Source organism: Corythoichthys intestinalis, chromosome 8 (genome assembly GCF_030265065.1).
Source record: "Corythoichthys intestinalis isolate RoL2023-P3 chromosome 8, ASM3026506v1, whole genome shotgun sequence".
Lineage (NCBI taxonomy): Eukaryota > Metazoa > Chordata > Actinopteri > Syngnathiformes > Syngnathidae > Corythoichthys > Corythoichthys intestinalis.
This window is the reverse complement of record NC_080402.1, coordinates 1,450,048-1,474,504: the sequence shown is the minus strand read 5'-3', so window position 1 is coordinate 1,474,504 and position 24,457 is coordinate 1,450,048. Positions and strand designations below refer to the sequence as shown.

General features: G+C 42.3%; 1 protein-coding gene across 1 annotated transcript in view; it reads left to right on the top strand.

The window, feature by feature from the left end:
• Window positions 1-22,690, top strand: part of fhdc1 (FH2 domain containing 1) — a 43,067-nt gene extending 20,377 nt beyond the window's left edge. Inside the window, exons 2-12 of the mRNA XM_057843371.1 lie at window positions 918-1,279; window positions 3,039-3,100; window positions 8,430-8,535; window positions 8,598-8,683; window positions 11,593-11,693; window positions 16,758-16,828; window positions 16,895-17,002; window positions 18,876-18,946; window positions 19,120-19,237; window positions 19,296-19,460; window positions 19,527-22,690. Coding sequence (XP_057699354.1) covers window positions 968-1,279; window positions 3,039-3,100; window positions 8,430-8,535; window positions 8,598-8,683; window positions 11,593-11,693; window positions 16,758-16,828; window positions 16,895-17,002; window positions 18,876-18,946; window positions 19,120-19,237; window positions 19,296-19,460; window positions 19,527-21,326 — 3,000 coding nt within the window. The 5' untranslated portion in view covers window positions 918-967 and the 3' untranslated portion in view covers window positions 21,327-22,690. The remainder of the gene's footprint in view (window positions 1-917; window positions 1,280-3,038; window positions 3,101-8,429; window positions 8,536-8,597; window positions 8,684-11,592; window positions 11,694-16,757; window positions 16,829-16,894; window positions 17,003-18,875; window positions 18,947-19,119; window positions 19,238-19,295; window positions 19,461-19,526) is intronic.
• Window positions 22,691-24,457: the final 1,767 nt, after the last annotated feature.

Below are 24,457 nucleotides of genomic sequence, written 5' to 3'. Positions count from 1 at the left end.
CCAAAATAAGGCTGCAGCTATCAAATATTTTAGTAGTCGATTAATCGATGGACTAGTTAGTTCGAATAATCGAGTAATCGGATAAGGAACATGAAAAATTAAAATACCTGAGCTGAGCCTCAAATGGTATAAATTTATTTTAAAAAATGAGGATCTATGTAAAACAAAAGAACAATTGGCTAACTTACATAGAAAAAGTCCGCTAGCTTAAATGCTCCAAAATGCTCAAGTTTTTTTTTTTTTTACAATGCTCTAAAGAAATGGTTCAGACACATATTCCCACAAAAAAACGGCTAAATATACCTATAAACTAAATTATGAATGCACTGAAAAAACATTAGCTCAAACAAAAACTTAACTTACATTGGTCTTAACAGGGAGCAGTTAGATTCAGCCATGTGAAAAGAGGCAGACCAGAGGAAGTGTATCCACCCTAATCAATAAAATTAGATGAAAACACTTTCAAAATAAACCATTACAATGGCACTTTAATTAAACGAATACTCTAGGCAAAAAAATTTAATTTGAATATTTTTTTCTTATCGAATACTCGAGTTATTAATCGTTGCAGCACTAGACCAAAAACATATTGATACTTCTGCAATCCAATATCATATTCGGATACAACATTTCAGTATTGGTACTTTGATGCTTTTCCAAACTTTTGACAGTTTATCACAAGTAGTGGGAGGGTGCATTGACTTTGCCCCTACCAACATGGCTGCCCTGGGGCCATTTTGGAAGGGGCTGTAATTTTCAATGACTTAATGACTAGTAGAAGTCCAATCCATTTGACGCAGGTGCTCGCCGTTTGCTTCAAACGGATTGGACGTCGATCACTGTCAATGGTAAGCGGTGATTTCACAAGGTCATAGTACGGATACGTTTGATGATTATGGACTTTTTGTTTTTTTCAGCGCCGTTTTGAGCGATGGACGTAGAGCGAGGGCAAAGTTGTTAGAAAACGATGCCGGGCGACGCGGACGCCGGTGTCCCGGCGGCTCCGCCCCCGGCGCCGCCTCCGCCGCCGGCCCCCGCGCCGAGCAGAAAGAAGCGTCGGGTGCGCAGCTTCTTCTGGAAGCCCATCCCCGAGGAGAAGGTCCGGCAGCGGCCCAACATATGGACGCTGGCGGGACGGCGCCAGCGCTATCAGATCGACGCGCGCTCCGTGGAGGAGCTTTTCAGCCAGAAGGAGGAGGCGGGGACGGGCGGCCTAGGGGCGGTGCCCCGCGCTCCCGGTTCCCGCCCCCGAGCCTTTAAAGATGTCGCCAAGGAGGGGGTGAGTTCAGCCATCATTGTATGACTTCAGGTAAAAACAAGGGAGAGGATTCACTGCCGCACTTTGGAACAAGGGTTACCGCAAGTGTGCGGGTGATGTCATCGCCATGTGGCTTGAAAGATGATGTGCGTCTGAAAATCGACAGGAAATGACCTAGAAATGGCCCAAAATCATCTGGAAATGCCCTAATACTAACAGGAAATGATCCAAAATGTAGAGGAAGTGACCCCGGAATACTCCAAATTATACTGGAAGTGACTCAAACTCCACAAAAACTGACCCCAAACCAACAAGGAGTGATTCATAATTACCCAACATCAATTTGAAGTGACTGAAAATCAACAGGAAATGGCTAGTGAATAGGAAGTGGAAATGAAATGATCCAAGGAAGGGATTTAAAATAACAGGTTGGCCCGAAATGAATAGGAAGTGACCCTGAAATGCCCTCAAAATAACAGGAAGTGACCTGGAAATGCTGTGAAGTCAGCAGGAAGTGACCAGAAATGTCCCAGAATCAACTGGAAGGGATTCAAAGTGAATAGGATGGCCCCAAATGAACAGGAAGTGATGCAGAAATGCCCTGAAAACAACAGGATATGACTTGGAAATGCCCTGAAATCAGCAGGAAGTGACCAGAAATCAACAGGATGTGACCCGAGAATATCCCAGAATCAACAGAAAAGGATTCTAAATGAAAATGATGGCCCAAAATGAACAGGAAATGACCAGAAATGCCCTGAAAACAACAAGAAGTGACCTGGAAATGCCCTAAAGTCAGCAGGAAGTGACCCGGGAATGTCCCAGAATCAACAGGAAGGGATTCAGCATGAACAGGATGACCCCAAATCAACAAGAAGTGACCCCACAATGCCTCCAAAACAAAAGAAAGTGACCTATTATCAACAAAAAGTGACCAGAAATGTCCAGAATTAACAGGAAGAGAATCCAAATGAACAGGATGGCCCCAAAAGAAGAGGAAGTGATGCAGAAATGCCCCGAAAAGAACAGGAAGTGACATGGAAATGCCCTGAAGTTAGCAGGAAGTGACCCGGGAATGTCCCAAAATCAACAGGAATGGATTCAAAATGAACAGGATGACCCCAAATTAACAGGAAGTAGCCTGATAGACAGGAAGTGATGCGGAAATGCCCTGAAAACAACAGGAAGTGACCTGGAAATGCAATGAATCACCAGGAAGTTACCAGAAATGTCTCAGAAACAACAAGAAGAGATTCAGAATGAACAGAATGGCCCCAAATGAACAGGAAGTGATGCAGAAATGCCCCCAAAATACAGGAAGTGACCTGGAAATGCCCTGAAGTCAGCAGGAAGTGACCAGAAATCAACAGGAAGTGACCCGGGAATGTCCCAGAATCAACAGGAAGTGATTCAAAATGACTAAGATGGCCCCAAATAAACAGGAAGCAATGAGAAATGCCCTAAAAACAACAGGGAGTGACTTGGAAATACCCTGAAGTCAGCAGAAACTTACATGGGAATGAACTAGAATCAACAGAAAGTGATTTAGAATGAACAGGAAGTGACCAGAAATAAACAGGAAGTGACCCTGATATGCTCCCAAATTAACAGGAAGAGTCTTCGGCGTTTCTATGGACACCATTCTGACTTGCCTGTTTGAAGAAAAAGTTTTTCCCCCCATTTATTGAAATTAATAAAAATGTAGCAATTTCCTGTGCCATCAAAAAAATTCAAGGCGCCAAAAAAAAGTGAAAGTTTCTGAGTTCTCGTGTGCTTGCAGATGAGCATCCTGGACTCCAAGAGGGGAATCAATGTCGGCATATTCCTCAAGCAGTTCAAAAAGTAAGTGCCTTTAACCCTTTTGTGCACCAATGATCTTTTTTGTTTTCATTTTAAAACCTTTACAAGGCACTAATTGGCTGCCATGAACAGTCCTAGATGTCCAATCCGTTTGGATTGAATCCCAGTCAAAATAGTTGGCAGCCAATGAGTTAATAAGTAAGTGACGCAGGATTCCAAAATGTACATGAAAGGATCCTGAAGTGCCTCAAAACGTACTGGAATTGACTCAAAATGGACAAAAAGTGACTCAAAACCAACAGGAAGTGACCTACAAATGCCCCAAATCAACACAAAGTGACCAATGAACAGGAAGTGATATGAAAAAGCTCTCAAATCCACAGGAAATGATCCGAAACGTGCTGGAAGTTAAAAGTTAAAAGCAACAAAACGTGACCTAAAACCAACAAATAGTGATACGGAATTCCCCAAAATCAATTGGAAGTGACTTAAAATCAACCAAAAGTGACCCGTAATTTCCCCCAAACCAACCTTGTAATGCTCCAAAATCAACAGGAAGTGACCGTTAAACTGGAAGTGACTTCATCAACAGGAAATGATTCAAAATATACTGGGAGTCAACCTGGAAATGCCCCAAAACGTACTGGAAGTGATTCAAAATCATCAAAATGTGGCCCAAAAGCAACAGGAAATGATCCAGGATTCCCCCATATCAACTGAAAGTGACAAAATCAACAGGCGACCTAAAAATGCCCCAAAATCGACAGGAAATGATCCAAAATGCACAGGCAGTGACCCCGAAATGTACTGGAAGTGACTCCAAATCAACAAAAAGTGACCTGTAAATTCCCCAAACCAACAGGAAGTGACCCAAAATCAACAGGAAGTGACTTAGAAATGCCCCAGTATCAACATGAAGTGACCAGTGAACAGGAAGTGATCTGGAAGTGTCCTAAAATCAACAAGAAATGATCCAAAACGTACTGGAAGTAACGAGTGAACAGGAAGTGATCTGATCTAAAAATGGCCCGAAAATCAACAGGAAATGAACCAAAACCTACAGGAAGTGACCCTGAAACAACCCCAAAAGGTACCGGAAGTGACCCAAAACCAACAAAAAGTGACACAAAACCAAGAGCAAGTGACATAGAAATTCCCCAGAATCAACCGGAAGTGATCAGTGAACAGGAAGTGATCTGGAAGTGTCCTAAAATCAACAAGAAATGATCCAAAACGTACTGGAAGTGACTCAAAATCAACAGGAAGTGACCTATGAATTCCCCCAAATCATTAGGAAGTAACGAGTGAACAGGAAGTGATCTGATCTAAAAATGGCCCAAAAATCAATAGGAAATGAACCAAAATTTACAGGAAGTGACCCTGAAATAACACCAAAATGTACCGGAAGTGACCCAAAACCAACAGGAAGTAACTTAGAAATGCCCCAAAATCAACAGGAAGTGACTAGTGAACCGGAAGTGATCTGGAAATGTCCTAAAATCAACAAGAAATGATTCAAAACATACTAGAAGTCACTCACAATCAACAGGAAGTGACCTATGAATTCCCCAAAATCATTAGGAAGTAACGAGTGAACAGGAAGTGATCTGATCCACAAATGGCCCGAAAATCAACAGGAAGTGACCTATGAATTCCCCCAAATCATTAGGAAGTAACGAGTGAACAGGAAGTGATCTGATCTAAAAATGGCCCAAAAATCAATAGGAAATGAACCATAATTTACAGGAAGTGACCCTGAAATAACACCAAAATGTACCGGAAGTGACCCAAAACCAACAGGAAGTAACTTAGAAATGCCCCAAAATCAACAGGAAGTGACTAGTGAACCGGAAGTGATCTGGAAATGTCCTAAAATCAACAAGAAATGATTCAAAACATACTAGAAGTCACTCACAATCAACAGGAAGTGACCTATGAATTCCCCAAAATCATTAGGAAGTAACGAGTGAACAGGAAGTGATCTGATCCACAAATGGCCCGAAAATCAACAGGAAGTGACCTATGAATTCCCCCAAATCATTAGGAAGTAACGAGTGAACAGGAAGTGATCTGATCTAAAAATGGCCCAAAAATCAATAGGAAATGAACCAAAATTTACAGGAAGTGACCCTGAAATAACACCAAAATGTACCGGAAGTGACCCAAAACCAACAGGAAGTAACTTAGAAATGCCCCAAAATCAACAGGAAGTGACTAGTGAACCGGAAGTGATCTGGAAATGTCCTAAAATCAACAAGAAATGATTCAAAACATACTAGAAGTCACTCACAATCAACAGGAAGTGACCTATGAATTCCCCAAAATCATTAGGAAGTAACGAGTGAACAGGAAGTGATCTGATCCACAAATGGCCTGAAAATCAACAGGAAGTGAGCTATGAATTCCCCCAAATCATTAGGAAGTAATGAATGAACAGGAAGTGATCTGATCTAAAAATGGCCCAAAAATCAATAGGAAATGAACCAAAATTTACAGGAAGTGACCCTGAAATAACACCAAAATGTACCGGAAGTGACCCAAAACCAACAGGAAGTAACTTAGAAATGCCCCAAAATCAACAGGAAGTGACTAGTGAACCGGAAGTGATCTGGAAATGTCCTAAAATCAACATGAAATGATTCAAAACATACTAGAAGTCACTCACAATCAACAGGAAGTGACCTATGAATTCCCCAAAATCATTAGGAAGTAACGAGTGAACAGGAAGTGATCTGATCCACAAATGGCCCGAAAATCAACAGGAAGTGACCTATGAATTCCCCCAAATCATTAGGAAGTAATGAATGAACAGGAAGTGATCTGATCTAAAAATGGCCCAAAAATCAATAGGAAATGAACCAAAATCTACAGGAAGTGACCCTGAAATAACACCAAAATGTACCGGAAGTGACCCAAAACCAACAGGAAGTAACCTACAAATGCCCCAAAATCAATAGGAAATGAACCAAAATCTACAGGAAGTGACCCTGAAATAACACCAAAATGTACCGGAAGTGACTCAAAACCAACAGGAAGTAACTTAGAAATGCCCCAAAATCAACAGGAAGTGACTAGTGAACAGGAAGTGATCTGGAAATGTCCTGAAATCAACAAGAAATGATTCAAAACATACTAGAAGTGACTCAAAACCAACAGGAAGTGACCTATGAATTCCCCAAAATCATTAAGAAGTATCGAGTGAACAGGAAGTGATCTGATCCACAAATGGCCCGAAAATCAACAGGAAATGAACCAAAACCTACAGGAAGTGACCATGAAACAACACCAAAATGTACCAGAAATGACTCAAAATCAACAAAAAGTGACTTAGAATTAACAGAAAGTGACCCAAAAACAACAGCAAGTGAACTAGAAATGTCCCCAAACCATCAGGAAGCGACCAGTGAACGGGAATTGATTCTGGAAATCAACAAGAAATCATCTTAAACGTACAGGAAGTGAACTTGGAATGCCACAAAACGTACTGGAAGTGACTCAAAATCAACAGGAAGTGACCTACAAATGCCCCAAAATCATTAGGAAGTGACCAGTGAACAGGAAGTGATCTGGCTATGCCCCAAAAATCAACAGGAAATGATCCAAAACCTACAGGAAGTGACCCTGAAACAACACCAAAATGAACCAGAAGTGGCTCAAAATCAACAAAAAAGTGACCTACAAATGCCCCAAAACCAACAGGAAGTGACGATTGAACAGGAAGTGAGCTAATCTAAAAAATGCTCCAAAAATCAACTGGAAATGATCCAAAATCAAATGAAGTGACCCCCGAAACAACACCAAGACACATACCGGAAGTGACTCAAAATCAACAGAAAGAGACCTAGAAATGTCTCATAATTAACAGGAAATGACCAGTGACTCAGAACTGATTCTGGAAATGTCCTAAAATCAACAATATATAACTTGGAATGACCCAAAACGTACTGGAACTGACTCAAAATCAACAGGAAGTGACCTAGATATGCACCAGAACCAACAGGAAGTGACCACTGAACATGAAGTGATTTGGAAATCAACAAGAAATGATGCGGAACGTACAGGAAGTGAACTCAGAATGTCCCAAAACCTACTGGAAGTGACCTAAAATCGACAGGAACTGACCTACAAATTCCCTAAAATCAGTAGGAAGTGACCAGTGTAACAGGAAGTGATGTGATCCAAAAATGTCCCCAAAAAATCTACAGGAAGTGACCCCGAAACAACGCCAAAACGTACTTGAAGTGACTCAAAATCAACAGAAAGTGACCCAAATTCAACAGGAAGTGCCAGTGAACAGGAGGTGATCTGGAAATGTCCTAAAATCAACAAGAAATGATCCAAAATGTACAGGAAGTGAACTCATAAGGCCCCAAAACCGACTGGAAGTGACCCGAAATCAACAGGAAGTGATCTTGTAATGCTCCAAAATCAACAGGAAGTGACAATTGAAATGGAAGTGGCTTCAAAATGCCCTAAAATCAAGAGGGAAATGATTCAAAATATACAGGGAGTCAACCTGGAAATGCCCAAAAACGTACTAGAAGTTATTCAAAATCAACAGAAAGTGACCCAAATTCAACAGGAAGTGACCAGTGAACAGGAAGTGATCTGGAAATGTCCTAAAATCAACAGGAAATGATCAAAAATCTACAGGAAGTGACCCCGAAACAACACCAAAATGAACCGGAAGTGACTCAAAATCAACAAAAAAGTGACCTACAAATACCCCAAAATCAACAGGAAGTGACGATTGAACAGGAAGTGAGCTAATCTAAAAAATGCTCCAAAAATCAACTGGAAATGATCCAAAATCAAATGAAGTGACCCCGAAACAACACCAGAACATACCGGAAGTGACTCAAAATCAACAGAAAGTGACCCAAATTCAACAGGAAGTGACCAGTTAACAGGAAGTGATCTGGAAATGTTCTAAAATCAACAAGAAATGATCCAAAATGTACAGGAAGTAAACTCATAAGGCCCCAAAACTGACTGGAAGTGACCTGAAATCAACAGGAAGTGACTTACAAAAGCCCCAAAATCAATAGGAAGTGACCAGTGAACAGGAAGTGATCTGCAATGCCCTACAATCAACAGGAAATGATCTATAATCAACAGGACGTGACCCCGAAACGGCACCAAATCAACAGGAAGTGACCCGAAATCAACAGGAAGGGACTTACAAATGCCCCAAAATCATTACGAAGTGACCAGTGAACAGGAAGTGATCCGCAATGCCCTACAATCAACAGGAAATGATCTAAAATCAACAGGAAGTGACCCCGAAATGCATCCAAATTGACAGGAAGTGACCTTAGTCTTAGGTGTTTACCTGCCACAGCGATTTCACTAATCACCTGTGCCGTTTCAGGTCCAACGCACGTATTGTGGAGGACATCCGGCAAGGAAGCGGCGGCGGCGCCTACGGAGCGCAACCCCTCAAAGATTTGCTCAAGCTGCTGCCCGATGCCGACGAGGTCCGTCTTTCGCCACCTTTGGAAAATGTTAACGATAAAATCCACGCCTCTTTTGCCTTCAGACGGCGAAGCTGCGGGCGTTCCGAGGCGACCCGGACAAGTTGCCGCTGGCCGACTCTTTTATGTTCCTGCTCATCCAAGTGCCGCGGTGAGTCCGAGCATATCTTCATCGTATCGGCAGGCTCGGCACCGAGCTAGCTTCGCGACCGAGACCGTACTTCCCGATACATTGATCGAATGTCATTGTTGTTCAAGTTACTTTTGAATGTACGGGAATTGACACTCGAATGGGCCAAAATATGCAGGGAGGAAGTGACCTAAAATCAACAGGAAGTGATCTGTCAAGACCCTAACATTAATGAGGAAGTGATCCAAAATGAATGGCCCGCCATTGATAACGATTAACGTCCAATTCATTTAAACTCTGAGTGCCGGCTGTGAAGAAGTGACCTACTATGAACAGGAAGTGACCCAATATCAACAGGAAGTGACCATGGAATGCTCCCAAATAAACCTGATAGCAACAAGAAGTGGCCTGATATGAACAGGAAGTCTCCCCAAAATACCCCCAAATCAACAGGAAGTAACACTGAATTGCTCCAAAATAAACCTTATATCAACAGGAAGTGACCTGATATGAACAGGAAGTCACCCCGAAATACCACCAAATCAACAGGAAATGACTCAATATCAACAGGAATTGACCCTAAATGCCCCCAAAACAAGAGGAAGTTGCCTGATATATGCCAGAACTGACCCTGAAATGTCCCCAAATCAATGGGAAATGACCTGATATCAAAAGGAAGCAACCCTAAATTCCCCTAAATCAACAGGAAGTGACCTTTTATCAACAGGAAATGACCCTTATATGCAACCATATCAACAGGAAGTGACCTAATAGCAATAGGAAGTTACCCTTATATGCAACCAAATCAATAGGAAGTGACATTTTATCATCAGGAAGTGGCCTGATATGAACAGGAAGTAACCCCGGGATGTCCACAAATCAACAAGAAATGACTTGATATCAATAGGAAGTGACCATAAATCGCCCCAAATTAACAGTTAGGGAACAGGAAGTGACCCTGAAATGTCCCCAAATCAACAGAAAACGACAAGATATCAACAGGATGTGAACCCAAAATACCCCGAAATCAATAGGAACTGATTCAATATCAACTGGAATGCTCCCAAATAAATAGACAGTGACCTGATATCAACGGGAAGTGACCCCAAAAATGCTCCCAAATCAACAGGAAGTGACGCAATATGAACAGGAAGTGACTCCAAAATGTCCATAAATCAACAGGAAGTGACTAGTAATGTTCATAAATTAACAGGAACTGAGGTGATATTAACAGGAAGTGTTTGACCAAATCAACAGGAGGTGACTCCAAAATGCCGCCAAATGAACAGGAAGTGACCTGATATGAACTGGAAGTGACCCCAAAATGTTTGTAAATCAACAGGAAGTGACGTGATAAGATCAGGAAGTGACCCCGAAATGTCCATAACTCAAAAGGAAGTGACATGATATGATCAGGAAGTGACTCAGAAATTTCCCCAAATCAATAGGAAGTGACTCCAAAATGGCGCCAAATGAATAGGAAGTGACCTGATTTGAAAAGGAAGTGATCCCGAAATGTCCATAAATCAACAGGAAGTGACGTGGCAATATCAGGAAGTGACCAAATCAACAGAAAGTGACTCCAAAATAGTGCCAAATGAACAGGAAGTGACCTGATATGAACAGGAAGTGACCCCCAAATTTCCATAAATCAATAGGAAGTGACCCTGAAATGTCCATAACTCAACAGGAAGTGACATGATATGATCAGGAAGTGACCCAGAAATGTCCCCAAATCAACAGGAAGTCACCTGATATGAACAGAAAGTGACCCCTAAATGTCCATAAATCAACAGGAAGTGACGTGATATTAACAGGACGTGACCCCGACGTGCGACCAAATCAACAGGAAGTGACTCCAAAAGGGTGCCAAACGAACAGGAAGTGACCCTGAAATGTCCATAAATCAACAGGAAGTAACGTGATATGATCAGGAAGTGACCCAGAAATGTCCCAAAATCAACAGGAAGTGACATGATATTAACAGGAAGTGACCCAGAAATGTCCCGAAATCAACAGGAAGTGACTCCAAAATGGTGCCAAATGAACAGGAAGTGACCTGATATGAACAGGAAGTGACCCCTAAATGTCCATAAATCAACAGGAAGTGACGTGATATTTACAGGAAGTGACCCCGACGTGCGACCAAATCAACAGGAAGTAACTCCAAAATGGTGCCAAACGAACAGGAAGTGACCTGATATGAACAGGAAGTGACCCCGAAATTTCCATAAATGAACAGGAAGTGACCCTGAAATGTCCATAAATCAACAGGAAGTGACGTGATATTAACAGGAAATGACCCGACGTGCGACCAAATCAACAGGAAGTGACTCCAAAATGGCGCCAAATGAACAGGAAGTGACCTGTTACGAACAGGAAGTGACCCCGAAATGTCCATAACTCTACAGGAAATGACGTGATAGTAACAGGAAGTGACCCAGAAATGTCCCGAAATCAACTGGAAGTGACTCCAAAATGGTGCCAAATGAACAGGAAGTGACCTGGTATGAACAGGAAGTGACCCCTAAATGTCCATAAATCAACAGGAAGTGATGTGATATTAACAGGAAGTGACCCTGACGTGCAATTAAATGAACAGGAAGTGACCCCTAAATGTCCATAAATCAACAGGAAGTGACGTGATATTAACATGAAGTGACCCCGACGTGCGACCAAATCAACAGGAAGTGACTCCAAAATGGTGCCAAACGAACAGGAAGTGACCCCGAAATGTCCATAAATCAACAGGAAGTGACTCAATATCAACAGGATATGACCCGAAAATGCAAATAAATCAGTAGGAAGTAACACTGAAATGCCCCCAAATTAACAGGAAGTGTCTGATTTGTTCCAACTTTGGAACATGTCAAACTTTCAATTGCATTTTCTAGATTACCCTATGAAATGTTTTCGACGCCACTTTTCAGGTTGGAGGTGCGTATGGAGGCCATGGTGCTGGGCGAGGAGTTCGCCCCGTCGTGCGCGCTGTTGAGTCGCGACGTGGACGTGCTACGCGTCGCCGCCGGAGGTAAGCCTAATTGCGCCACGCCGTCTTTGTGCCTCGCCGGTGTCGGCTTTCCGGTGAGCTCACGCCCGACATATGATCCCGCCGAGCAGCGGGAGCTTTTTGCATTTCTCGTGTCCGCTTACAAAGGCATCGTACATCACGGGTGTACTTGTAAAACTAGATGTCCCACGGGGGACCAACGTCTTCACTCGTCACTTTGTCGTCAATTCGCTCGTTTTCAAACGCGCTTGCTTTTTCATCATCAGAAGCGACCCAGAAATGCTGCAAAAACAATGGGAAGTGATCTCATATCAGCAGGAAGTGACTGTGAAATGGCGCAAAGTCAACAGAAAGTGACCGACCAAGAAGTGTTCTTAAATTATCCCCAAGTGACACAAATATGCCCCGAAACCAACAAGAAGTAACCAAAAGTTACCCAAAATCAACAGGAAGTGACCCAAATATACCTGGAAATCAACAGGAAGTGACCTGAAAATGCCCCAAAATTAACAGGAAGCTACTCAATATCAACAAAAAGTGAACAAAAACCAACAGGGAGTGACCCATTATCAACAGGAAGTGACTGGGAAATGTCCCAAAATCAACTGGAAGTGACCAAAAATTCCCTAAAATCAACAGGAAGTTACCAAAATATTCCCCAAAATCAACAGGAAGTGACCTGGAAAGGCCCCAAACTAACAGGAAGTGACCCAAAAATTCCTGTGACTTAAAATCAACAAAAAGGAACCCAAAACTCACAGGAAGTGACCAATATCATCAGGAAGTGACCTGGAAATGCCCCAAAATCAACGGAAAGTGACCAATAATTCCCCAAAATCAACAGTAAGTGACCCAAATATAACCCAGAATCAACAGGAAGTGACCTAAATATGTCCCTAAATCAACAAGAAATGACCCAAATATAATAATAAGTGACTCAATATTAACAAAAAGTGACCAAACCCAACAGGGAGTGACCCATTATCAACAGGAAGTGACTGGGAAATGTCCCAAAATCAACTGAAAGTGACCAAAAATTCCTTAAAATCAACAGGAAGTTACCAAAATATGCCCCAAAATCAACAGGAAGTGACTTGGATATGCTTCAAAATCAACAGGAAGTCACCTGGAAATGCCCCAAACTAACAGGGAGTGACTCAAAAATTTGCCTTAAATTAATAGGAAGTAACTCAAAATCAACAAAAAGTGACCCAAAACTAATAGGAAGTGACGAATATCATCAGGAAGTGACCTGGAAATGCCCCCTAAATCAACTTGAAGTGACCAAAAATTCCCCCAAATCAACAGGAAATGACCCAAATATAACCCAGAATCAACAGGAAGTGACCTAAATATGTCCCTAAATCAACAGGATTTGACCTGATTATGCCCCCAAGTCAACGGAAAGTGACCTAAAAAATGCCCCAAAATTAACAGGAAGTGACTCAAAATCAACAAAAGGTGACCCAAAACCAACAGGAAGCGGCCAATATCAACAGGTAGTGACCTGGAAAATCCCCAAAATCAACTTGAAGTGACCAAAAATCCTCTAAAATCAACAGGAAGTGACCCAAATATACCCGGAAATCAATAGGAAGTGACCTGAAAATGCTCAAAATTAACAGGAAGTGACTCAAAATCAACAAAAAGTGCCCCAAAATCAACTTGAAGTGACCAAAAATACGCCCCAAAATCAACAGGAAGTGACTTGGATATGCCTCAAAATCAACAGGAAGTCACCTGGAAATGCCCCAAACTAACAGGAAGTGACTCAAAAATTTGCCTTAAATTAATAGGAAGTGACTCAAAATCAACAAAAAGTGACCCAAAACTAATAGGAAGTGACGAATATCATCAGGAAGTGACCTGGAAATGCCCCCTAAATCAACTTGAAGTGACCAAAAATTCCCCCAAATCAACAGGAAATGACCCAAATATAACCCAGAATCAACAGGAAGTGACCTAAATATGTCCCTAAATCAACAGGATTGGACCTGATTATGCCCCCAAGTCAACGGAAAGTGACCTAAAAAATGCCCCAAAATTAACAGGAAGTGACTCAAAATCAACAAAAGGTGACCCAAAACCAACAGGAAGCGGCCAATATCAACAGGTAGTGACCTGGAAAATCCCCAAAATCAACTTGAAGTGACCAAAAATCCTCTAAAATCAACAGGAAGTGACCCAAATATACCCGGAAATCAATAGGAAGTGACCTGAAAATGCTCAAAATTAACAGGAAGTGACTCAAAATCAACAAAAAGTGCCCCAAAATCAACTTGAAGTGACCAAAAATACGCCCCAAAACCAACAGGAAGTGACTTGGATATGCCTCAAAATCAACAGGAAGTCACCTGGAAATGCCCCAAACTAACAGGAAGTGACTCAAAAATTCGCCTTAAATTAATAGGAAGTGACTCAAAATCAACAAAAAGTGACCCAAAACTAATAGGAAGTGTGGAATATCATCAGGAAGTGACCTGGAAATGCCCCCTAAATCAACTTGAAGTGACCAAAAATTCCCCCAAATCAACAGGAAATGACCCAAATATAACCCAGAATCAACAGGAAGTGACCTAAATATGTCCCTAAATCAACAGGATTTGACCTGATTATGCCCCCAAGTCAACGGAAAGTGACCTAAAAAATGCCCCAAAATTAACAGGAAGTGACTCAAAATCAACAAAAGGTGACCCAAAACCAACAGGAAGCGGCCAATATCAACAGGTAGTGACCTGGAAAATCCCCAAAATCAACTTGAAGTGACCAAAAATCCTCTAAAATCAACAGGAAGTGACCCAAATATACCCGGAAATCAATAGGAAGTGACCTGAAAATGCTCAAAATTAACAGGAAGTGACTCAAAATCAACAAAAAGTGCCCCAAAATCAACTTGAAGTGACCAAAAATACGCCCCAAAACCAACAGGAAGTGACTTGGATATGCCTCAAAATCAACAGGAAGTCACCTGGAAATGCCCCAAACTAACAGGAAGTGACTCAAAAATTCGCCTTAAATTAATAGGAAGTGACTCAAAATCAACAAAAAGTGACCCAAAACTAATAGGAAGTGTGGAATATCATCAGGAAGTGACCTGGAAATGCCCCCTAAATCAACTTGAAGTGACCAAAAATTCCCCCAAATCAACAGGAAATGACCCAAATATAACCCAGAATCAACAGGAAGTGACCTAAATATGTCCCTAAATCAACAGGATTTGACCTGATTATGCCCCCAAGTCAACGGAAAGTGACCTAAAAAATGCCCCAAAATTAACAGGAAGTGACTCAAAATCAACAAAAGGTGACCCAAAACCAACAGGAAGCGGCCAATATCAACAGGTAGTGACCTGGAAAATCCCCAAAATCAACTTGAAGTGACCAAAAATCCTCTAAAATCAACAGGAAGTGACCCAAATATACCCGGAAATCAATAGGAAGTGACCTGAAAATGCTCAAAATTAACAGGAAGTGCCCCAAAATCAACTTGAAGTGACCAAAAATTCCCTAAACTCAACGGGAAGTGACCAGAATATGCTGCAAAATCAACAGGAAATGACTTCAATATGCCCCAAAATCATCAGAAAGTGACCTTAAAATTCCCCAAAACAAACAGGAAGTGACTCAAAATAAAAAAGTGACCCAAAACCAACAGGAAGTGACCTGGAAATGCCCCAAAATCAACAGGAAATGACTTGAATATAACCCAGAATCAACAGGAAATGACCTGAGTATGCCCCCAAATCAATGGAAAGTGACCTAAAAATGCCCCAAAATTAACAGAAAGTGACTCAAAATCAAAAGGTGACCCAAAACCAACAGGAAGTGACCTGGAAATGCCCCAAAATCAACAGGAAATGACTTGAATATAACCCAGAATCAACAGGAAATGACCTGAATATGCCCCCAAATCAATGGAAAGTGACCTAAAAATGCCCCAAAATTAATAGGAAGTGACTCAAAATCAACAAAAGGTGACCCAAAACCAACAGGAAGTGATCAATGTCAACAGGAAGTGACCTGGAAAATCCCCAAAATCAACTTGAAGTGACCAGAAAAATCCCTAAAATCAAGAGGAAGTGATCCACATATGCCTCAAAATCAACAGGAAATGACTTGAATATGCCTTGAAATCAACAAGAAGTGACATGATATGCTCCAAAATCAACAGGAAGTGACTTGGAAATGCCCCCAAACTAACAGGAAGTGACCCAAAAATTGCCTTAAATCAACAGGAAGTGACCTGCAAATGCCCCAAAATTAACTGGAAGTGACCCAAAAAAAATCCCTAAAATCAAGAGGAAGTGACCCACATATGCCCCAAAATCAACAGGAAATGACTTGAATATGCCCTGAAATCAACAGGAAGTGACATGATGTGCTCCAAAATCAATAGGAAGTGACTTGGAAATGCCCCCAAACTAACAGGAAGTGGCCCCAAAATTCCCTTAAATCAACAGTAAGTGACCCAAAATCAACAGGAAGTGACCAAAAATTCCCTAAAATCAACAGGAAGTGACCAGAATATGCTGCAAAATCAACAGGAAATGACTTGAATATGCCCCAAAATCATCAGAAAGTGACCTAAAAATTCCCCAAAACTAACAGGAAGTGACTCAAAATAAAAAAGTGACCCAAAACCAACAGGAAGTGACCTGGAAATGCCCCAAAATCAACAGAAAAGGACTTGAATATGCACCGAAATCAACAGGAAGTGACCCGATATGCTCCAAAATCAACAGGAAGTGACCTGGAAATCCCCCCAAACTAACAGGAAGTGACTCAAAAAGTCCTATAAATCAACAGTAATCAACCCTTATCAACAAAAAGTGACCCAGAAGTGTCCTTAAATTAACAGGAAGTGACCTGAATATGCCCAAAAATCAACAGGATGTTACCTGAAAATACCCCAAAATGAACAGGATGTGACTCAAAATCAACAAAAAGTGACCCAAAACCAACATTATAAGTAGGAAGTGACAGGAAATGCTCAAAAATCAACGGGAAGTGACACGAAGATGGCCTAGTCCAATCGCGGTATCTATCTAGCATCTGTACGTTTTTACAGTTTTTTTTTGCCCGCCAGAGTTAATGGGCTGCGAGGAGCTCCACGCCATTTTGCACCTGGTGCTGCAGGCCGGAAACATCCTGAACGCGGTACGTGGACCCACGTCGGGCGGGCGGCGCGAGTTTGATGTTGCGACTGATTTTGCGTTTGTTCAGGGAGGCTACGCCGGCAACGCGGCGGGCTTCAAGTTGTCGTCGCTGCTCTCGCTGGCCGACACCAAAGCCAACAAGCCGGGGATGAACCTTTTGCACTTTGTGGCCATGGTACACTGGTATTCATTTGAATTTTTCATAAGCCTTCCGGGTTCCGGTGCCACTACTGTCACTAGAAAGATATACAAATGTGGACAGATGCTACAGTGAGTGATTGAAGACGATAGCGCAGCACATTTGAAACACAAATTCATCCATAAAAACGTGACATCAGCACAAAAATGAGCCTTCTTTTCTCAACTGCTCTCGCCCCGCCCACTAAAAAACAGATGATAATGATGTCACACCCGGAATGATCTGTTTGCAGTCTGCTAGCTAGCATGCTATCAGGTGTGTAACAATAGGAGCTATTGTTAGATGGGGCTTTTCAAGACAAAGACTCAGATAGTAAAATTCCTTTATTTGTGTTTGGTATATGGTAAATGGTGTATATTTTTTCTCAACAACACTCTTAATATTACACTATATAACCTCATCACTCATAACCACATAACTCATCTATATAAACTCTGATAATAGCACCATATTTAACCCAAAAAATACTTCAAAATCACAGAACTCCGACTGGAAATATAGAAATGAACCATCACCAGTCCTGTTCCAAGAGCATCAGTTCCCTCTAGTGGATAAAACGTGAATACAATTTGAAATAATGCCAAATTAAATAAGCCAAAATGCTCACAAATAAATCACGTTTACAATACTTACCCCAAAGAGCCAGTAGGGGGCGAACCAAGCATTAGAAATCATGCCAATTCCATGACATTTCCCAAGAGGAGGGTCTGTCGGGATGTTGAATCTCAGTCTCAGGAAGAACAATGTGGTTTTTCAAAGCTCTATACCCTCGGCAGAGTCCTTGAGGGTGCATGGGAGTTCGCCCAACTTCTCTACATGTGTTTTGTGGATTTGGACAAGGCGTTCGACCGTGTTCCTCGGGGAGTCCTGTGGGCCGTGCTCCGGGAGTACGGGGTACCGAGCCCCTTGGTAATAGTTGTTCGGTCCCTGTACAACCGGTGTCAGAGTTTGGTCTGCATTGCCGGCAGTACGTCGAATTTGTTCCCAGTGAGGGTTGGCCAAAGTTGCCCTTTTTCACCGGTTCTGTTCATAATCCTCATGGACAGAATTTCTACACACAGCCGAAGCGTTGAGGGGGTCCAGTTTGGTGGCCTTAGCATTGCACCTCTGCTTTTTGCAGATGATGTGATGCCGTTGGCCTCATCGAGACCTCTAACTCTCACTGGAACAGTTCGCAGCTGAGTGTGAAGCGGTCAGGATGAATATCAGCACCTCCAAATGCGAGACCGTGGTCCTCAGTCGGAAAACGGTGGCGTGCCCTCTCTGGGTCGGGGATTAGATCCTGCCCAGAGTGGAGGAGTTCAAGTATCTTGGGGTCTTGTTCACCAGTAGATCGACAGGTGGATCGGTGCAGCGTCCGCAGTGATGCGGATTCTGCACGGGTCCGTCATGGTGAAGAAAGAGCTGAGCCGAAAGGCAAAGCTCTCATTTTACCAGTCGATCTATGTTCCTACCCTCACCTACGGTCACAAGCTGTGTGTCGTGACCAGAAGAACAGGATCCTGGATACAAGCGGCCGAAATGAGTTTCCTCTGCAGGGTGTCTGGGCTCTCCCTTAGAGATAGGGTGAGAAGCTCGGTCATCCGGGAGAGACTCTGTGTCGAGCTGCTACTCCTCTGCATTGAGAGGAGCCAGTTGAGGTGGCTCAGGCATCTGGTTCGAATGCCTCCCTGGAGAGGTGCTCCGGGCATGTGCCACGGGCGGGAGACCACGGGAACGACTGAGGACACACTGGGGAGACTATGTCTCTTGGTTGGCCCGGGAACACCTTGGCATCCTGCAGGAGGAGCTGGAGCTTCATGCATGAAAAAGTTAATTATTGATTTTTTTTTTTTTTTTTGGTTCTTAGGAGGCTAAGAAAAAGGACGAGACACTGTTGAAGTTGCCAGAAAAACTTAGCCATGTCCAGAGTGCAGCCAGGTAAACCAGAACAAAGAAAGCAGAAAAACTTCAAAAAGTTAGAAATCTGGCTTGCTCTTGTTTAGTGCCATTGACGGCGCTACAAGTCCAATCCGTTTTGACAGCGACGACAATGGCAGTAAATGAGCTACTAGTTTCATTAAAATTCTTATTGTGTCCGTCTTGCGAGGCAGGATCTCCGTGGAGAACACAGAGCTGGAGTTGTCGTCCTTGTCCGCCCGGATCCGAATGCTGGAGGAGAAGACGCGGGGAGACTCGGACTTGTTGCGTCAACTGGAGCCTTTCCTGCAGGTCTGTTCCTCTGTCCGTCAACTTGCATCATCCCCTCCAACATCCCAAATGCGTTCAGAGTTCGTCTCGGACGCTGGCGGATCTGAACCGTCGACATCAGGAGCTTCGCCGTGAAGGGGATGCGCTGGTGGACTTCTTCTGCGAAGACAGGGATGCCTTCAAGTTGGACGAGGGATTCCGCATCTTTCATGACTTTTGCGTCAAGTTTCAGAAAGCCGTCCAGGTCAGAGCTCGGCGCTTTCACCGCCGCTGGAGAAAAGTTGCCTTGAATTTTCCTCTTCTTCTCCAGGACAACGCGCAGCGTGAGCTAAAGGAGGCGGCCGAGCGGCGTCGCCTCAAGGAGCTGGAGGGAAAGCGGATGGCATGGTTGGAGACGGCCGGCGGGGCGTTGGCCAGAAGCGGGAGCGAGAACGACGTGGGGACCCTCAATGAGGGAGCTCTCCTTGACTTCTTACGTGGGCGCTCCGGTAGTCCGCGCGCGTCGCCGGCTCGCTTGTCCGGCGCCAGACGACGCGTGGCAGACCAAGAACTGCGTGGCTACCCAGAGCTTTTCTATAACAGCCTTCCCCGGTCGGGACGCAAAAGTGCCGCTGGTGCCGAAAGCCCCCTCTCTAATGACCCGCGTGCCCTTAGCGGCCGCGTGAACATCAACGTAGAGAAGCTCACTTTGGTTCCTGGTCCGCAATCGTTTCAATTCCAGAATCCAAACTTTTGGACTGAACCGGAAACGGAGAGAAGACCGCTTTCAGAGAATCTCGACGACGCGCTTCAGGAAGTGCCGATAGATCCCAAATCCTCCATGACCTGCCGAACCGTCGGACCACTCGCCGGGTTCCCCGACGCAGACCAAGACCGGTTGGAAGACGGTAGCGGCTACTCGTGTGCCCTTAACAGCCGTGTGAACATTAGCGTAGAGGAGCTCACTTTGGTTCCCGGTCCACAAGCATTTCACCTTCAGAATCCAAACTTTGGGACTGAACCGAAACCAGAGAGAAGTTTGCCTTTGGAGAATCTCGACGACGCGCTTCCGGGAGCGCCAATAGATCCTTTGACGACAGAGACTGAGACTAGCTCCGTTTCCTCTACGACCTGCGAACTCGTCGGCCCCCTCGCTGGGTTCTCCGACGACCAGCATGCCCTTAACGGTCGAGTGAACATCAACATAGAGAAGCTAACTTTGGTTCCCGACCCGCAGAATCCAAACATATGTCCCGAACCGGAACCAGAGAGAAGACGACTGTCAGAGACTCTCGATGACGTAGTTCTAGGAGAGGTTCTAGACGCCGCTTCCTCCACGAATGAAGACACCTCACTACCCTTGGACACCCCGTCGTCCAGTGGGAAGCTAGTGTCGAACTCCCCGGACTCTGACGAAGCGGACCGCTCCGTCGTCTCCCGAGCGGACAACCTCGGAAAGCTCGCTACTCCTGACCCTCTCCCGGTGGGCGTCACGGAGCGAGGAACCCTGATCTCAGACGTCACCTTGGCAAAAGAGACTCATAGATGCAGGGGTGGACCACTACGTCCACTACGTGACGGCAGAGACGTCGCACGCCGTAACGTCGTGCGAACGTTAACCGACAGCGAAAGCCAAAATGCGCGGAAAGCCGTCGGCCGCCCGGCCGGGACAACCCCAGACCGAGGAGCCCCGCCGAGAGGGCGGCGCCAAAAACCTCCTGATGATTCTGAAGCCCAGAGACGGAGCGGTGTCGCTGGATCCCCGTGTGCTTCAGCTAACCCGAGGAAGATCGCTTCGGTCAATAAGCCGGCCGCCGACCCACTGAGGAACATCCCCAAGCCGGCGCCCGAGGAGAAGATGTGCCGCTCGGCCCGCGTGGCGTCAGCAAACGGCGGCGTGCGTTCGCCAGCCCGCAGGGATTCGTCCGATGTCCCCGGCTTCGCCCGCAGCACAGTGGCTTCATCTTGCCGGACTAAGAGGGATGAGTTAGCACCTTCCGCCGCCCTCGTTCGACACGCGTCGGTCAAGCAGAGTAAATTAGCGTCCGGCGAGGAGCGCCGCACTCCGCGGAGAGCGCATAGCGTCAAAGCTAGCAGTCGGAGCGGTAGTACCAAACCCATCTGGAAGTAAACCACGACTACGGTATTTGTTCTCCCAAATGGGACACTTATCCAGAGCATTTTATGTGATCCAAAATCAACAGGAAGTGACCCACAATCAACAGGAGGTGGCCCGTAAATGGGCAAAAATGAACAGGAAGTGACCCAAAATGAACAGGAAGTGGCCTGTAAATGCCTGAAGATGAACAGGAAGTGACCCAAAATCAACAGGATGTGTCCTGTAAATGCTACAAAATTAACAAGAACTGACCTAAAATCAGAAGGAAGTGACACAAAACCACCAGGAAGTGACCTGTAAATGCCCCCAAATCGACTGGAAGTGTCCCAAAATCGATAGGAAGTGCCCCATTAATGCCCCAAAATCAACAGGAAGTAACCTGTAAATGACCCAAAATTAACCAGAAGGGACCTAAAATCAACAGGAAGTGACCCAAAATAATTGGGAATTCATCTGTACATGGCTCTAAATTAATAGGAAGTGAACGAAAATCATCCGGAAGTGACCTGTAAATGACCTAAAATTAACTGGAAGTGACCCAAAATAAACAGGAAGTGACCCAAAATCAGCGGGAAATCACCTGTACCTGTAAATTAATTGGAAGTGACCCAAAACCACCAGGAAGTGACTTGTAAATGCCCCTAAATTAACAGGAAGTGACCCCAAAATCAACAGGAAGTAACCTGTTTATGACCCAAAATTAACCGGAAGTGACCTTAAAATCAACAGAAAGTGACCCAAAATCAATAGGAAGTGCCCTGTAAATGACCGAAAATGAACCGAAAGTGACCTAAAATCAACAGGAAGTGACCCAAAATGGACATGTAGTGACCCGTTAATGCCTCAAAACCAACAGGAAGTGATCTGCATTGGCGGCCATCAATGGTGCTAAAGTTCAATCCATTTTCGGACGAATTAAAGATGACTATGGATACGCAGCTCTAGTTTTATGACAACATTTATTTCCTGATCCGTGTGGAGACCTTACCGAGCTAACTCCTGCGATTCTACGCGAACGCACTGGCTGCCATTGACGGTGATAGACGTCCATTCCGTTTAGACAGGGAAGCCAATGAGTTAACTTTAATGTTGTGCAGTTTGCTTTTGTGTTTAGGACGCCCCCTTTCTGTAGAACGAATTAGTGGTATGACGCGAATGCTAATTTAGCATTTTTTTCTTCAATGTTACATTTTGTGGGGTGCAAATTGACTGTGATTATTAGCATTATTTAATAGTAACACTTGTTACTGTGTGTAGCTTTAACTCAGTCGGTCCAAATATTAGGGACACCTGAGCATTTGAAAGCTATTACAAAAAAAAAAAAAAAAAAAATCCAAGAAATTGTGTATGTGTGTGTTAAATTGTTTATATTTTGGACAAATTACAACATGAACAAAAGAAGCAGATGTGCTATCTTTTTCTGTCTATTTTCTTAAAAAGACTGAGACCAAATATGATGCTTTTTTCCCTCTTAAAATTAGAAATTATTATTAAAATGAATAAGAATATACTATATATCATGTACTTGTAATAAATTTGTATTGCTGAAATGCTAAAAAATCCAATTGTACCTTGTGAAATTTTTTACCATAAATGATTCCTTCTTAAAATGTCAAATTATCATTAATAATAATATTTCTAAAAAATGTCTTGGAAAATGCAACATTAATATATTCGATATTATAACTTGTGAACATTTTGACCAAAAACGATGCCTTCTTTCTCTTAAAATGACAAATTATTCTTAAAAATGTTAAAAAAAAAAAAAAAAAAAAAAATATATATATATATATATATATATATACAAAACTGATGACATTGGTCCGATGAAAAAATGCAAATTTCTGTGTTTTATCCTGGAAAATGCAACTTTTAATTTTTTAATTTTTTAAAATTAGAGTACATTAAACCAAAATTGATGCCTTCTTCCGCTTAAAAAGACAAACTATTATTAAAAAATATATAATATGACTGAAATGATTACTTTGTTCTTGTTTAAAAAATGAAACTTTTATTCTTCTTCTATTTTATTTGTAAAATGCAACATTCTGAAATTATAACTTTTGAAAAATTGGGCCAAAAATGATGCCTTTTTCCTCTTAAAATGACAAATTATTATTAACAATAATAATAAAATAACTGGTTATTTTCTAGTGAAAATGCATTTATATACTATAACTTGTGAAGTTCTAAAATGATGCCTTCTTCCTTTTAAAAAGACAAACTATTAATAATAATTCTAAAATTTTGACCTTTTTCTTATTAAAAAATGCTAATTTTTGACTATTTTCTTGAAAAATGCAACATTTTTAAATTATATAACTTTTGGAAAAATTGGACGAAAAATGATGCCTTCTTCCTCTCAAAAAGATAAACAATTATTTAAAATAACAGTATTACTAAAATTCTGACTTTTCATTTTTTTAAAAATGCAAATTTCAGATTTTTTTGGGTCAAATTCAACATTTATATATATTATATTGTATAACACGTGAAAATTTTTACCAAAAATGCTTGCTTTCTCGTAAAATGACAAATTATTTTATTTATTTTTATAAATTACAAAAATGATGACATTGATCTTGTTAAAAAATGCAATTTTCTACCTATTTTCTTGCAAAATGCAACATTTTCTTCATTATGTATTATAACTTTTGAAAAATTGGACCAAAAATGATGTCTTCTCCCTCCTAAAATTACAAATTATTATTGATAATAATATAACTGAAATTATGACTTTGTTGTTGTTTTAATTTTCTGGTTATTTTCTTGTGAAAATGCAAAATTTTCATATTATGTACTACTGTATAACTTGTGAAGAAGTTCACTAAAATGATGGTTTCTTTTAAAGAAGACAGTACTAAAAATATATATATATATATATATATATATATATATATATTACTAAAATGTTGACGTTCTTATTTGGGAAAAAATGCAATTTTCTGGTTATTTTCTTGTAAAATTGAACATTTTTATAGTATATACAGTATATTATAACTTGTGTAAAACTGGACCAAATGTGAGGCATTTTTCAAAATTGCAATTTAATTTTACACTGTATAAAAAAATATTATAAAATGAAGGATGGAGAGAATATGCCTTGGCTGCAGACAGGAAAAATATCGATAAAATATGTATTT